The sequence below is a fragment of the Emys orbicularis genome, chromosome 1 (assembly GCF_028017835.1).
Source record: "Emys orbicularis isolate rEmyOrb1 chromosome 1, rEmyOrb1.hap1, whole genome shotgun sequence".
In the NCBI taxonomy this organism is placed as follows: Eukaryota; Metazoa; Chordata; order Testudines; family Emydidae; genus Emys; species Emys orbicularis.
In genome coordinates, this window is record NC_088683.1 from 315305198 (window position 1) to 315321887 (window position 16690).

A 16690-nucleotide genomic window follows, 5' to 3' on the forward strand; every position below is an offset into this window, starting at 1 on the left:
ATTTTGATTCAGTTCCACTAACCTAAGTATTTCGATTCAGGGCAATCTGACCTAAAATGAAATATTTCATTTTAATTTTCCCAACAGAAAACTGAAAAGTTTTGGTGCAGAAACCACATTTTCTGTTGAAAATCATTTTGATGGAAAAACACGGGCCAGCTCTGGTCAGGGAAAAAATAAAAAAATAAAAAATTAAAAGAATCATCTATGTTCAAAGGCCCTAATTAAACATCCTATTTTGTACTCATTATTTTGCAGGTGCAAACAACTCTGGGCTCTACAGCGGACCTGCAATTATTTGATGCTGTAATACAGGTAATTTAACTGTCTACTTACCGGAGTTTAAAACTTTATGTTATTTAGGTATCAAAGTGAACATATGATCCCTTTGCAGATGCCAAAAGGGAGGCTACTGTTTACAAATCTAATTCAGAAGGGGAGAGAAACAGACAGCTAGCCAAAATAAGCGCACAAAAGGCTTAACAGATGGGGTGGTAAGGAGAAACAATAATAATAATAAATACTATTTTTACTTCTATAGAGCTGTCCATTCAATTGTTTCTTTACAAACATCAATAAAGAAATCTTCCTGGAGCTCAGCTTTGTAGCATAGCCTCTCCAGACCTCAGGCCTCTTTGAAGCAGAACCATAGTGGTACAGTTACTTTATTGGCATTCTGTGGTGTTCCTATAAATACTAGAATTTCTCACTAAAAAGAAGAGGAAACCTGTAATACTCAGGGAAAAAAGCCAAAATATATTTCTCTGTGTCATAAAAGCTATGCACTTAGCTTAAGCACGGCTGTATCTTTTTTAAAAAGCTTGTCATTGTTTAATGAATTCAAATGGAAAAAACTACTTCTACTATCATACTACCTGTAGAGAATCTTTCATCTGGAGGATCTCAAAAAACATAATTGACATTACTTCCAGACATTAGGTACTGTATACAAGACCCTGTGAAATAGGCAAGGAATATCGATCAATGAACTGCAACTACTTCTAGAATGGAACACAGCATCTATTTAACAATACACAGCAACAGTTTAAGACATAAAGTAAAGAGGAATAACATTACCAATTGACATAGAAACTAGACAAGCAGAAAGTAATTACCAGTGCTGGGAATTATTTGTATATTCTGCAGACAGAAATAATAATTATTTTAGCTTTGGTTATTATTTTCACTCAATCTAGATTCTGTTACCTTGCTGTGTATAGCAGATCACCATCAATTCCTGGCTGACATCTCCACTTCTTCTGACAGGAATGAACAATTCTCCAATGTCTTCTTCAATTGTGTAGGTGGATTGAGAAATAAAAACCGTTGATTCTGCAGAGATCAGACATATTTATTTGTGTTACTTTATATATTCAAAGAGTCACAGGAGAAATAGCCAGAAGTTCCCCCCACCATGAATTCAATGTAACAAAATACTCATTTCTCAATGGTATAGCGAAATGTTAATGAAATTTTGCAGCCAAAAAGAAAGCCAGAACCAAGGCCTGATGGTCTGAGGAAGGGGTTCTCAAACTTAATTGCACCGTGACCCCCTTCTGACAACAAAAATTACTACATGACCCCAGGAGGGGGGACCGAAGCCTGAGCCCATCCGAGCCCCGCTGCCCTGGGCGGGGGTGGGGCAAAGCTAAAACCCAAGAGCCTCAGCTTCAGTCCTGGGTGGTGGGGCTCAGGCTTCGGCTTCAGCCCCGGGCCCCAGCAAATCTAATGTCAGCCCTGGCAACCCCATTAGAATGGGGTCGGGATCCACTTTGGGGTCCCAACCCACAGTTTGAGAACCACTGCTAAGCCCTTACTAATAAGTAGTTCCTAATCAGAGAAGTAGTTCCACTTCCTGGGATTTAATCACTGTAATGGGACAAATAATGTGATTTACCATTACACCTGTCAGTAAGGGTTTGAAGGACTGGTCCTCCAGTGTACATCCAGAATTCTATCCAAGTTCTTTTAGTATTTCTAGACTATTATTATTACTAGCTGTTAGCCACGAAAGGTTCGCCACTGAGGATCACACAATCATTTCAGTATCTGCCTCTCTGACAGAAATTCATTAAGACCATTCTTGCTCATTTTGCACACCCAAAACATCTGTTGGAGTCCTTTGACATTTGGGGTGCTTAAGATGCAGGATTGGGTCCTTTGTGACATTCACTTTGACTCCACATTATTCTCCTTAGTGCAGGGACCATCTTTTTGTTCTCTGTACAGTGGCTAGCATGTGGTGCTACAATAATACAAAGAAATAATAATAATTTCATTTTATAAGAAGTTATAAATTTACCAGACAAAGAGTGATCCCTAATTTTGTTCTTTGTTTGATTTGTCTGCAACAGTGTAACCAAAACATGGACTTCAAAAGAAAACTGGCCATTAGTCTGAGCTCATAGAAAATCCTGTAAAACATGTAGGATTTGGGCATGTCCATTATCTCTTTAGGCTTATATATAAAAAAATAAGACTCCTCTTTCATGTTCTCTGGAATTCCTTTTTCTTATCTAAATAAGTGCTGCAGGCATATTTTTTCTTGTAACCAGTTTTGCTCTTTTGACTGGGAATGTATCTTCTGTTAATTAAAGCTAGCTATTTCCTTTCGGGTGCCAGAAGGGAAGACAGAAAAAATTCACAACTAGCCTTGAAAGTTATTTTAGCATTCTCTACTTCTGCAGAATTCTTAAAAACATCAGGCGTACGAATGTCAGGTCCTATTTTTCAGACAAAGCAAATAAAACACTGAACAATCTGAAAACAAAAACTTCTAGTTATTCTACATTCCTATAAAGGCCATTGGCTTTTATGGTGCCTTTGGAGTTCAGATTCTATTTTCTTATGTCCATCAAAAACTTAAGAGAAATAGGTAGTTGTGGATACAGAGTATCCATCCACCCTTACAATTTCAGCAAAGATTATCTGTAATTAATCAAGGTTACTTTAATATAAAGGGTAACACAAACAAACAAACAAACCTCAATTTTTTAAAATCCAACTGCTGTAATGGTTCTGTATAACTTAGATGACTATGCAAAGCCAATTTGGTTATTTCAGAATTTTTTGTAAGCAATTTCCTGAAAGTGTAATGTGATTTCTGTGAAAGGATGTCCCACTATGCGTTTTCTGCAATTGGAAAATGCTACTCGCATGAGAGAAGGTCAAAAGACTGCTATAAAAATGCTGTAATTCTGGTTCGATAAGATCTGTTGACTTTTATTATTTCAGAAAGACAAAAAACACCATAGGAAAAATATCAACCTTTTAGTTTAAAGTAATACCAGCATATTCTTTAAAGAACTGATTTTTCTTTTTCTGTGGAAATAAATTAATGCAGAAAAAGTATATCCTATGGAAAAAATGTTAAAGATGATATACATTTTGTGCATCCTGTGTTTGCATGACTATGTAACTATACTGTTTAAAATCGCACACAACAAATTAACAAATCTTACATATGGAGGTAGCAAAAATCTTTGGGGAAATGGTCTAAACCTTTCCGTGTTATGATAGCTGCCTAAGGCTCATGGCTGACTGAGTTTATATTTTCTAGAATTAGTATATGAAAATTCTTCTTTATTCAACACCTTCCTGTTGTAACACAACAGTACTTCTGACTTATTAAGGGCTGGCTCAGCTTTCAGCAGGGTCTCATTATTTAGTGCCTAATTCTGAACCACTTCAGTAAATGGGAGTTTTAACAATGACTCCAGTCAGCACCTACACACACGATCCACCAACATTTTGAAAGATGAATTGAGAGACCAACCCTATTTCTCCCCCCCACACACACTCCAGTTGCCAAAACAACCCCAGGTTCCCCCTCTTGCCATATGAAATCTTGAGGGTTGGCACTGATTAAGGACCCTTAATCACACAACCCTGATAGAGCTCCCACTGGTGATTATAGGAACTGCATGCTTAGTCACTTCTATGTCCTTAACAGACTGTATTTAATTTTGAACTTGATCTACAAACAGTGCTGCCCTCTGTAACTAAATAGGGATGCAAGATAACCCCCAGGTTTGATATATTTTAAATCTGAAACTAGCAAATGAAAAAGATCTGCTGGACACGTTTTTTCCTGCCCAGCCACCTTCAAGTGTTAATTCGAAAAGAACTATATAAAACAAGCTGTTCCAGCTTTTGCTTCTCTCAAGATTCCTTACTGACATCTTTCTGTGACCATGACCACTTGTTTCAAGTGTCTGGATGCAGTTCAAAAGCAAAACCTCCAAACGTTACCAGGGCTGCTACTCCAGCACATGCTTTTGTTATCGCTTCTCTCCTCAGCCACATTCAACTATCGTTTTCTCTATTCTTGACACCTCCGCTGTCAAATTTATCCCTGAAAATAAACCAGTTGTACATTCACCCCTAATACTATTTCTCTCCCCTAAATCCCTGCTCGGGCAGCAGCAACCTGTGCAGAGCTTCTGAAGCTGGGAGGCAAGAGCAACTGGAGCAGATCTTTATATTATATTGGGAGGCTCAAGTGTCACCAAGGGGACTTGCCCATCCCTTACTCCATGTGTGGATGGGTGTGTGTGGGGGGAAGAACAGGGGGAAATAGTACGCTTTGCTGAGGAGCATCAGCCAGGAAGGCTTATCTTGGTCCATGCACCCCAGTCAATCTCCCCAGCTGTCATTCAGCTCTAGAGAGAGATTTCTCACTCCCACAGGAACACCAGCCCTGAAGTCAGAAGGCAAATGTTTCAGAGAAACAGGGTTGCAGGCACATCATGTTGAAGCCTCTGTGCTGAAGGCACAGCTTGAGCTAGAATTTGGCTCAGTGATGCCTAACTGCTTATTATGATGATGAAGAAGCTACAGTAGCACCCAAAGAGCTTACAATGTAAATTGAAATCAGATATACCTAACATAGCACTTTACATATTTAAAGGGATTTGCAAACATTAAATAAACTCTGAGCAACTTGTGTTAGCTGAAAATATTATTAGAGGAAATAGGAGATGTCTTCAGAATGATTTGGTAGAGTCAAGCATGCAGCTAATGAAATCATGAGTGATTTACTTAAATCTGGGGTAACGAAAGTGGTTTCTGAATTTAGAACTACCTTTGGAGGCCACTGTTGGTGTGTAAATTATTTCACGTTCAGTATAAGGTAAATATACATGAGATAAAATCAACATCATCAGGTTACACTTTTTAAGTATATTGAACAACAAAGCAGAGTTTTTTCTCTACTTCTCTAAATTGATTTCCTCTGTGCACTCTACTAATTATGTCTTTGAAGAAGGTTTAAGGTTTTTTTGCCTGACCTTACAAAACAGGCAGATGTCTACTAGCACATGAGCGCTACTGAGAGTATGGCTTTTCATTGGAAAGGGGACCCTAAAAGGTTTAGGAAGACTATGAGCCTCAATAGCAGTTCAGTCTATTCAGTCCACAATAAAACAATGCAGAACTAATAAACGAGGGTAAAGCCATGAAAAAATATATTACACGTATAAAAACATACCACATTCATTAGGTTCCCATGAACTACCACTGAACGTGACCTATGTCAAAACATTAAGATGATACCTAAATCTGTTCTCAAAAATACAATATTGAAGGAATCACTTTACCAGTCCTTTCTTACAGTTTCCTCTGCAGCTGTCTCTACAGATTCAGAATAACATTTTTGAAATGTCTTTACCATCTCCTGGGTCAATAATTTCCACTGTAGCCACTTCAGGAAACTCTAGGACAGCCATGACAGGCTCAGAAAGCACAATTTGGAAGGTCTCAGACTGCTCATGTTCACCATCACTCAAAATCCGCACTCTCCAGGTAGCTAAGGTTTGGCCAGGATTGAATTGCACCTGCTTCTGGGCTTTTCCTTTGAAGTCTTTATCCTTCTCAGCACTACCATCTTTAGTGCTAATACCTGCAGAGAAAAACAGAAAATAGGACCATTAACAACAGATCAATTCTATTTTTCTGTCATTCACAGATTCATAGATTTCCAGGTGAGTAGGAACCATTGTTATCATCTAGTGACCTGACCTCCTGTATGACACAGGCCATAGAACTTCCCTGAATTAACTCCTGTTTGAACTATAATCATTACTGATTTGCCACTATCAAATAATAGTTTAGAAAATATACACTTTTTCCAACAGAGGGTATTAATCTGCGGGGTTTAGGTTGTTGGGGAAATCTTCAGAAATATATAGGAGCCACCCAACGTAACCCTGTTACTCTGTATCAGAATTTGTGTTGGAACATCCAGCACAGGTAAACACAGATTAAACAAGGTTGGCCACTGTCACCCAAATCAAAACTAACTGCTGGTAAATTAAATATTTTCCATGCTAAATGTCAGCTTTTCTACCCCAGGACATTTCAGCTACGTAGTTGTTCAAAAGAACTTTTTGGTTTTGTTCTTTAATTCTCTGCTACTCAAAAATGTCTGCACCCTTTTTGCTGAAACTTTCAAAAAACCATTTAGCACTTTCAGACAGAGATCGAGCCTGGAAAATTTTTGCTTGAAAGATGAAAGTTTGGGGAAGTTATGAACAACTAAACATGGGAAATGACAACGAATGGTTATGAAACCTGAAATATAGTGACACCCCCACTACAATAACTATACTTTGGTGACATCAGATTGTTTCAGACTTTATATAATGGCCACCACTAATCTCAAACTTTTCATGGTCAAAATCGGGTATCAAAGCCAAGCGATGAAATTCAGCACTGTGCCCCTTAGAGAGACAACACAGAACTTGCAGCCCAGGAGGCTGGGGGTCTGAGGTATCTTTAAGTCATCTTTGTGCCCTCCTGAGCTTGGGCTACCTCAATGTAAATTAGACAGCCTGTGAAAATTGTCTCCAACACATATCTCTGCCCTCATCTCCACCACTGGAATGGCCCCCACAACAGGGTTTCTGCGGAGGCCCTCAAAATACAACTTGTGGCTGTCTTTTCCACTTCTGGCACTGGGAGATTTCCCCTGCCAGATCCAGGGCTTTTAGAGACCCTTTTGTCACTCCAAGCCCTTTCCCCTGTATATTGAGACAGGAGAGGGGGATAAGAATCTCCCCTAACACCTTTTTCATTCTTTTACAATCCTAGAATTACACTCAAAAGGATTAGGTTAGTCAGATGCAAGTTAACCAGCCAGTCTGTCTTGGGATCAGTTCCTTGTTAGAATCAGAGCCCAAAGTATTTAGAAACTAAACTCAATTCATTTTCCAGAGGCAGAAAATTTTGTACATACCGTTATTGAAAAGGTCAGACGGCAAATTTGTATTGTTACTTCCTTGAATAAAATCAGTATCTGTTAGCCAATATCAACAACTATTTAAACCAATCAACAAAATTCCTTAACTTGTGCTTTATTATTATACATAGGTGCTGGAACTATGGGTGCTGGCTTGAAGTGGTTTCCATCATATCCAGGGTTTACAGTTTGGTTCAATGGCTCTCAATACCCCCGCTATACACATTGTTCCAGCACTCCTGTTATTATGTATTATTTTCCGATGTAGCGTTTGCTCTTTGAAAGAAAAAAAAAGTACATAGCCAAGTTAATTGTCATAAACAGAGTCACTTAGACCCTGCTTCAGCTAGGAACTTAAACATGTGCCTCACTTTAAGCTGTGCCTATTGATTTCAGAGGGACTTCTTGTGCTTGAAGCGTATCTTGCTGAATCAGGGACTTAAACTGTTTTCCCTCTTCTTCCAATCAGTTTAAGTCTTGCCTGCTATGCTTTGACCTGAACTTGTGCAAGATTAATATTTCAGCATCCAAATGTATCACTACTGCCAGTGCAGAGGGAATTGGAATTTTTAAAAAAAGCAGATCCAGAAGCCAGAGATATGTGTGAGGTTGTAGAATGTGATAGCACTTTCCCCCCCTTCTCACTCCCCATCCTCTGTGAGCAGTTTTCAACACCTCTTGGATCAACCATAAATCACTGGCAACATTGACCAAAGAAAATGAGCCTACTCGCTGCAGTTCCTAATGCATATGCTGGTCATTGCTTGATCACATCAGTTCACAGCAGTGTGGCTGGTAAAGGATATATATTAATGTTTGTCTTAACAGTTGATGCCCACTGTCCTCTACAAAGCAAATGCACAGGAGAAAAACTTTATGACTATACTCTCAAAACAATTCCTAAACTTATAGGCAAAGAGTTAGTGCTGTCTTTGGATTTAACTGAGGCTAGAATCCAAATTCTTTGTTGTCTTTATTTATAAAGCATAGATATTCATGAATGTAAGCTCCTCAATAGATGCTCTTCTTCGGTATCCCACTAAACATAAATGGATTCAACAAAAAAAGATAGGTTCCTGTCTTTAGTGAAAACTCCGTCTTTTTATTGTTCACAGACACAGTATGTGTGAATTCTTCATGTTTAATGACAAGATCAAATACTGCTCACTCTGCTCGGGTGACTAATCCAATTATTCACATTTTAATTGATCTATGTTCTACAGCTAGACACACCTATTATGTACAATTAATTACATACCCGTGTGTGTGTGTGATTTGTATACAGTTATTGTGTCTGTCTGCAGCACGTAGATCAGTGGTCCCCAAAATGTAAGGCATGCCCCACAAAGGGGGCGAGGAGGAACTTTTAGGGGGCACATGGTGAGACCCAGGCCAGCCTCCATGGGGGGTGGTAGGGAGCACCACCCATCCCCGCTCTGCCCTGAGCACAGCTCCAGCTGCAGCTCCACTTCCCCCCATCTCTGCTCCCAGCCCTTCTTTGCCTCATTCCCTCTCTGCCCCAAGCCCAGCTCTGCCTCTAGCCCCAGCTCTTCCCCCATCCCCAGTTCTGCTCCCAGCTCTGCTGCTAAGCCAACTGTGCAGCAATGGGGGGTGGGGGGACTGGACAGATTCCATTATTGGTAAGTGGGGGCATGACAGCAAAGTTTCAGCACCACTGATGTAGATTAATTCCTAATACATATGCCTGGGGAGATAGGAATGGAATCCTACTCTTTTGGCTCAAAAATACAGAACTAAAGAAAATTCAGAACTATAGTAGACCCTCTTTAGTTACAAGTTGTAATAAGCCTCCCCAGTCACTCAGCTACCAGAGAACAACATCACACATGTGCGTGTGGGCATACACACACAGACACAGACACACAAAACCAGTGGTTTCCAAGTGAGTAAGGCGAGCAGGATTTGCTGCACTACTGGCACTGGCAGCACCATCTCAAGATACTTCTCCGATTGGATTATACCATCAGATCACCCAACCTTATCCCTCATTTCTAAAAATAAAAAAAGTAGCATTGAGGGAAGAATTTCCCCCCCCAGCAATTCTTGTTTTTAAACTAGTTCTCAATCTTTCCTCAGTGTTGGACTGGCCATGTTTGAGATGGCAATTGGTTGTTTAAGCTGTTTCACTGTCCTCTCTTATATAGGATTCCGGGGACCATTTAGATTTATCAAGGAGCAAGTTTCCAGAATATAAGAAAAACTCAAACAACAATTGCATACTGGATTCCGCAGTAAGATCTATCTTTTAGACAGTAATTGAATTTTTCCATAAGTACTATGCAACATTGGTGAGGATATGAACTTTCTGTTAGGTATGAATCCCAAAACTCTACTTTCTGCTAAGATCAGTTAATGTTATAGTCGGAGTTCATGTGAGTAACTTATTTTACATTTTGTGGGGGAATTTAGCTTCCATTGAAGAAAAGAAGTGACTTGGAACAGTCATAGTGTAGTAGGCTGGGAAGTCTGTTGAGCAGAAGCTTCAGTTATGCTAAAATCATGCAACACTGTGGTGGTTTTGTGGTGTAAACAAATGAAAGACTATGATTAAAACCACTTTTCCCCCCTTCCCACTTGTGGTCCCAAAGGGTATGTCTACACAAGGATAAAAGACCTGAGTCACAGCGGTGGCTGGCCCGGGTCAGCTGACTTGGGCTTGTGGGGTTCGGGGCTAAAAATTAGTGTGTAGATGTTCAAGGCTCAGGCTGGAGTCAGAGCTCTGGGACCCTCCACCACAACCCAAGCTCAAATGGCTATACAGCAATTTTTCAGCCCTGGAGTCTTAGTCCCTGGAGTCTTAGTCAGTTGACCCGGGCCAGCTGCAGGTTTTTTATCCCTGTGTAGACATACCAAGAGAGGCTTTAACCTAGGAATTTGCTACAACACTTCCTTTATAGATGACCTATTCTATAAACCAAGGATGTCCCTCCATTTCCATCTAAATGGAACAATTTGATTAATAAGACAAGTTTGAAGTCTGACCTGACTTACCTCACTCATAATTTCTCTGAAGTCAATGGAGTTAGTCTGGATTTACAGTAGTGTAGATGACAGGAGAATATAATCCACAAGTAGAAAATAAACAATTTTAATACAGAAATATTCTCCTCTCAAACTCATATGGCATATCAACTCCTCTATGAGCACAAACTCCCATTGACATCCAGGGGAATTCCACATGCACAGAAAGTACAGAGTAGTAGGGCTGAGATCAAATATGTGGACTGGAAAGGAAATGTTTTCCCACATTGCACAATTACAACTGAGCTTTGTATTAATTATTCTTGCAGAAACTTTGCTCTAAGTTTAAAAGCATAAAATTTTTGCTCGTTTTAATTTGGATAAAAACAGATACAGATATAGAATAAAAATGGAAAGCAATGGACAACCTGCGGATTTTCTTGAAATGCTACAGTACACAATACATCTTAGAAAATATAGATTCTGCTAAATTCTCAATCCTACTGCAGTTTGTTATTATGACTGATGAGGATGAGCAGGCTACAAATGGAATGCTTTTATTTCCCAGTTGTTAAATAACATGTTGTGGTTAATCACCCATAGGGGTAGCACACTAGAAATTAGCTGAAGTACAGCTGTTGTGGGATGGAATTCCTATGTATGGAAATAATTCTGTATAAAAAAGGTATTGTTAACCATTATCCTTGAAGGTATTTGGCAAATTCCACAAATTGTAACTATTACAAAAGTTAGTTTCAAGTTGCAAGTTGTTTGAAAAGTTTCAGTAATTGAGTTTATTAATTAAACTTACCTGTTTAGCTGTGGTTAACCAAATAAGGCTACTCAATAACATATGAATTCATGCAAAACACAACTGCAGATGCAAGTAATTGTAAGGATGGTTAAAAAGCTTTCTGATCCCAGTTTGACAGTTCCTTTCCACTAGTAAACAGACTTAGTCTATAAAGTGTATGTTCATATGCATGTGTGAGACAAAGAGTAACATTTACAAAAGCACTGAAGAGACAGATTTGTAGAGGTATTTAGGCACCTAATGATGCTAATTGGTGTCTAGTGGGATTTTCAAAAGCACCTCAGCATGTTAGGTGCATAACTCCCCTTAGGAACTTTTGAAAATCTCACTAGGTGTCTATATGCATCTTTGAAAATACCTTCGAAAATCCGGCCCTTGGTCACTTAGGTGCTTTTGAATATTTTGTCCAGTCAATAACAAAGGATAAAATTCTGTAGCCTTAAATCAAGCAAAGTTCCCATTGACTTCAATACATGTTCTACCTGACAAAGAAGTGCTGAACTGGTCTCAAAAAGTATTGATAAAAATTCAGTGCTGGAAAATCTGACCAACCACCAAGCTTCTGAAATATATTTTATAGTCCAGTTCAAAAACTAAAATCTATGTAATTAAAATATTTTTATTGTATTCCAATTAATATTCCCTAGCAAACTCTTTTTGTCCATTTGTCTAAACTTTTCTGTCTCAGAAAACTTTAGAGCATTTACAAACTAGAACCTTTTCAGGTTCTCCTTTAGTTTTAAGGCCTTGCTTAAAAGACGACTGTTGATAACTGTTCATAAGCAGCATAACTGGGGACTAAAACGACTAAAATCAGAGTGCAACTTTTTTAAAAAATAAACTGATCACATTCCACATTTTTGTCTGGCTTCCAATCTGTTCATGTGTATTAAATTGACATACCCAAAATATTTTCTCTCCATATATATATTCCACTTGATAATGGAAGAGATAATTACCCTTCCGTCCTCACCTCTCCTAAAGTGTCCTCCTGGTTTATGACAATACAAGCCCTCTCCCTAACCATCAGCCCAACTGCCCCATCCCTAAAAGAAAGTGTTTCACAGCCTGGGACTGATGATGATAACTGTTGCTGTTTTATATTGAGCATTAAGTCAGCTAGAGAAACTTCCCCCTCAAATCTTTGCATTTGACACTCTCAGTCTTGTAATGACAAAGGTCAAGGAAAATTATGAGTAGATACAACACATAATTTATACTCTCTGATGCTGCACCATGGCCAATTCTTTGGAAATATTATGTATCAAATGGAATTGCAAAAGGGTAAATTTGTTCTTTTCATTCTTCTGGCACTCTGAGTGACAGACCCTGTACATACTAACTTGAGCCAAATGTTCCAAGTAAGTTCCATAAAAATTCATCCCAGAGTCAGAAATCACAGCTCCGTTCAGTGGGCTAATGGATATTTGGCCGCAATCTATAAATGAGGTATTTTCTACAGGTGTGCTAAACACAACACAGATAAATATGCAAAAATGTACAAATTTATGAAACCACCATTTTTATTGCACATTCTTTAGTTTAAGCATTTTTAGTTTTCAGTGTATAATGGATCAAATTTAGTATTTTTTTAATTAAAAGGATACTTCATATGAAAAAGTTTGGGGAACTAATTAGGGTCAAGGGGGCCCTTTCAGAGCTCCAATTTCAACCCTGTTAACCTAATTTGCTTGTAAAGATATATGGCCTTATTTTGCTCCCATTCAAGCAAATAGAATTTCTACATTTGAATTCAAAGAGAAGGATTGGGTCCATGGCAGCTATAACCAGCGATGAGTTGCTGCAGAAACCAGAAAATGTACAGATGAAAGAACCAATGTGGTTACTGTTGAAAAGGAAATTCCTACTAAAGATTGATTTTTGACTCGAAGAGGACATAAAACTATCAGTAACTGATTTGTAATTTGATTTTGTGCCTTAGTTTAAATGAATCATACAATTATTTGAACAAAAGAACCTTGTCTAATAAATATGCATTCTAGTGTACCTAGTTGGATGAGTACCAAACAGTACCAAGATAACATACTGTAACACATTTTGCTAATCTTGTTGGTCTATGACTCAGAAGTAATTTATAGGATTGGAACTTACTAATAAAAGAGGTTTCTCCCAGGTAACCTCTCCGCTTAAGAACAACATCTAGATATTTAGAGTCTTCATTTACCAAATAATATTCCTTCTCTAAAGAGATCCAGGCCCAGTTCAAACGAAAATGCTGGCTCTTCAGCTTATTGCCTCCTGTAAAACAAAATGAAAAAGAAATGCTTATTCACCTTGCCTTTATTTTTTCAGTGAAGCAAATTAATGTATCCTATCTAAGCCATATGTTTCAGCTGTAAATTCAAATTCCTAACATCGTGGAGGTTTAACAGTAAGAAAAAACTAATAATCAAGTAGTCTATGACATATTTCATATACACAGAAACAAATTCTATGCTGGATGCATATAAACAGGTCACATTACAACTAGGATATGGATCAATTAATCCATTTTGAGTTTTCATCAAAATAATGCTTGAGTTCCCTGTATTTAAAACAAATGAATGAATGACCCAAAACTTTCCAAGTCTGAGTTTGTATTTCCAAAACACACATTACACAGGATATCATGTGGAACTTCTGAGATATGATCAGAGTGCCTCAAGCAAAGGAAGGCACGTATTATCTTAAGAAATCGGAGATGATACCTGCAATCATTCAAACTGCTACAGCAAAATTAAATACAACTTCTGACACATCACTCCACAATTGCAAAGAGACTAATTCCGGTTACTTGGGAAATTAATCTTTACCCATACAGCGTGCTCTGAAAGATCATTGTTTTGTTCAGTGATCCAGTGTCTTTCTGGCTCAGCGATTATATGTCAGGTATGTGTTACATAACATATTTATGACACAGCTTTCACATCTTATTAGCAAATGGTTTGAGAAAGATTACACTGCTCTACAGCCAAAATGCTTCTGAAATAAATGTAGTCAAACTTTACTAATTCTGGGTCACTGAGAATGAAAATGATGCTTAAAATTGTTGATTGGCTCTAGTTTTTAAGATATGCTATTGGGTCAGTATATACAACCCTTGACTTTGGAATGGCAGAGGATAAGTGAGTTATAAAGGGAAGGGATCTCAATTTAAACCAGAAATGACTAAAATACATCTTTGACTGGATCTATGAATAAATCTATGACTGGGTTTGGACAGTACTTGCTTTTTAGGCAAAACAATGTGATGCAATCTGAAGCTGGTATTGCGTAATACATGATATGAATTGCATCATGTTATTCCTAGAAGTCATGGATGATGCAATCATAACGAAGCTTACATCACTCTGCTGAACAAATTGCCCTATATCAGCTCTAGAAATCATATAGTGCCGTGCTCTCTTATTTGTCAGTGTTTGATTTTGCAAAGGGACACATTTCTGTTTAGCCAAAGTGAGCAGAGATGCCTCGTACTTGTGTGAACAGTGCAGATAACTTCTGCTATGTTTGTGGTGAAGTGACTTTTGCATCACAAAAGCGCAGTATAACCACTATGGTTAAGAAAGCCTATCACCTTTATTTTGGCTGCAAAATTGGAGATCAGGACAAGAGGTGGGCCCCACACATATGCTGCAACACTTGTGCAATAAATCTTCACCAGTGGTTGAACAGGAAAAGGAAATCTATGCCTTTTGCAGTGCCAATGATTTGGAGAGAGCCAACAGATCATACCAGCAATTGTTACTTCTGCATGGTGCCTCCAGTTGGGAAAGGTGTGTCAAAGAAGAAAAAGTGGACTGTGCATTATCCAAACATTCCATCAGCTATACGCCCAGTACCCCACGGAGAAGGACTGCCGCTTCCTGATGCACCAGAATCATTCTCACTTGAGTCAGACGAGGAAGAGGAAGAGGATGAAACTTCTGGTCCTGAACCATCAATGTCACAGGACCCACATTTTCTCCCATCCTCCTCCTCTGAACCACACCTCATAACACAAGGTGAACTGAATGACCTTGTCAGGGATTTGGAACTACCTAAGAGTAAGGCAGAGCTGTTGGGCTCCAGACTACAGCAGTGGAATCTCCTGGCAGGTGATGTTAGGGTTTCCATGTTTCGTGACCGTCCAAAGGATCTTGTCCCATTCTTCTTCATGGAAGGTGATCTTGTAGCCTGCAACAACATCGATGGTGTGATGGCAGCCCTCAACATCGTTCACGATCCAGATGAGTGGAGACTGTTCATTGATTCATCGAAGACGAGTCTTAAAGCTGTTTTACTGCATAATGGCAATGTTTTGCCATCAATTCCAGTTGGTCATGCAGTCCATATGAAGGAAACCTATGACAACATGAAACAACTTTTGAGGTGCATAAACTATGACCAACATCAGTGGCAGCTTTGTGGCGATTTGAAGGTTGTTGCTCTCTTGCTTGGTCTGCAGACTGGATACACAAAGTACTGCTGTTTTCTCTGCGAATGGGATAGTCGTGCAAGAGATTCCCACTACATCAAGAAAGATTGGCCACTCCGACAGTCATTGGAGCCTGGGAGGAAAAGTGTTCAGCATCCACCACTTGTTGAATCAAGGAAGATTTTGTTACCACCCTTACACATCAAGCTGGGTCTGATGAAGAACTTTGTCAAGGCCATTGACAAAACACAAGCAGCTTTCAGGTACCTCCGTGGAAAATTTCCAAGGTTAAGTGAAGCTAAGCTAAAGGAAGGTGTCTTTGTTGGTCCTCAGATTCGTGAACTTCTTCGAGATGATGCATTTGACCATGCACTGCGTGGCAAGGAAAAGACGGCATGGAAAGCCTTCCAGTTAGTGGCAGTAAATTTTCTCGGAAACAACAAGGCAGACAACTACAGGTTGTTGGTGGAAAACCTCCTCAAGGCATACAAAAGCCTTGGTTGCAACATGTCACTAAAGATACATTTTTTGCACTCTCATCTAGATTTTTTTCCACCGAACTGCGGAGAAGTGAGCGACGAGCACGGCGAGCGATTTCACCAGGACATTGCAACAATGGAGAAACGCTATCAGGGCAAATGGAGCCCATCAACGCTTGCAGACTATTGCTGGACAGTGACAAGAGATGCTCCATTTAATGAATACAAGAGATAAGCCAAGAAGCGCTGAGTAGACAGTGAATAGGACTAAACTATGTACATAATAGTTTTTTGCCTTTTGTTTCATAATAAATTTTAGTTATATAACCCTTTTGCTGATTTTTAAAGTGTTACATAAACAGGACAGGTGAAATATTATCATGTAAAGCAACCATAAACACATGAAAAGACCTAGGTTTACAATTTATGATTAAAACTCTACTATCTACATAATATACATAGACCTAAAATGTAAAAACTTAAATATCTTAGAAACAGTAGCCAATCAGTTGTTTTAATTGTCATATTTGAATTCAGCACATCAAAATACATAATAAATAGCACATTTTATCTCTGAAGCATACGACTTCTCAAAAATTGTAGACCAGTGTTATGTCTTCCTGATAGGTGGGATACTCTCCAAAAGCATATGAAATTATAACTGTAAACTTAATCATAAAAGCATGATTTATCTTCGTAATGTAAGGTGATTTAGAGCACTGCAGATGGTTATTGTCATTCCCATGAATCACTTTGGGAAA

General features: G+C 38.8%; 1 protein-coding gene across 1 annotated transcript in view; it reads right to left on the reverse strand.

The window, feature by feature from the left end:
* The window catches only part of FREM2 (FRAS1 related extracellular matrix 2), a 215779-nt gene that overhangs the window by 85973 nt on the left and 113116 nt on the right, over positions 1–16690 (reverse strand). Inside the window, exons 3-5 of the mRNA XM_065415604.1 lie at positions 13146–13292; positions 5669–5899; positions 1207–1332 (exon numbers count right to left, since the gene is read on the reverse strand). Of these exons, the coding sequence (XP_065271676.1) occupies positions 1207–1332; positions 5669–5899; positions 13146–13292 (504 nt within the window). The remainder of the gene's footprint in view (positions 1–1206; positions 1333–5668; positions 5900–13145; positions 13293–16690) is intronic.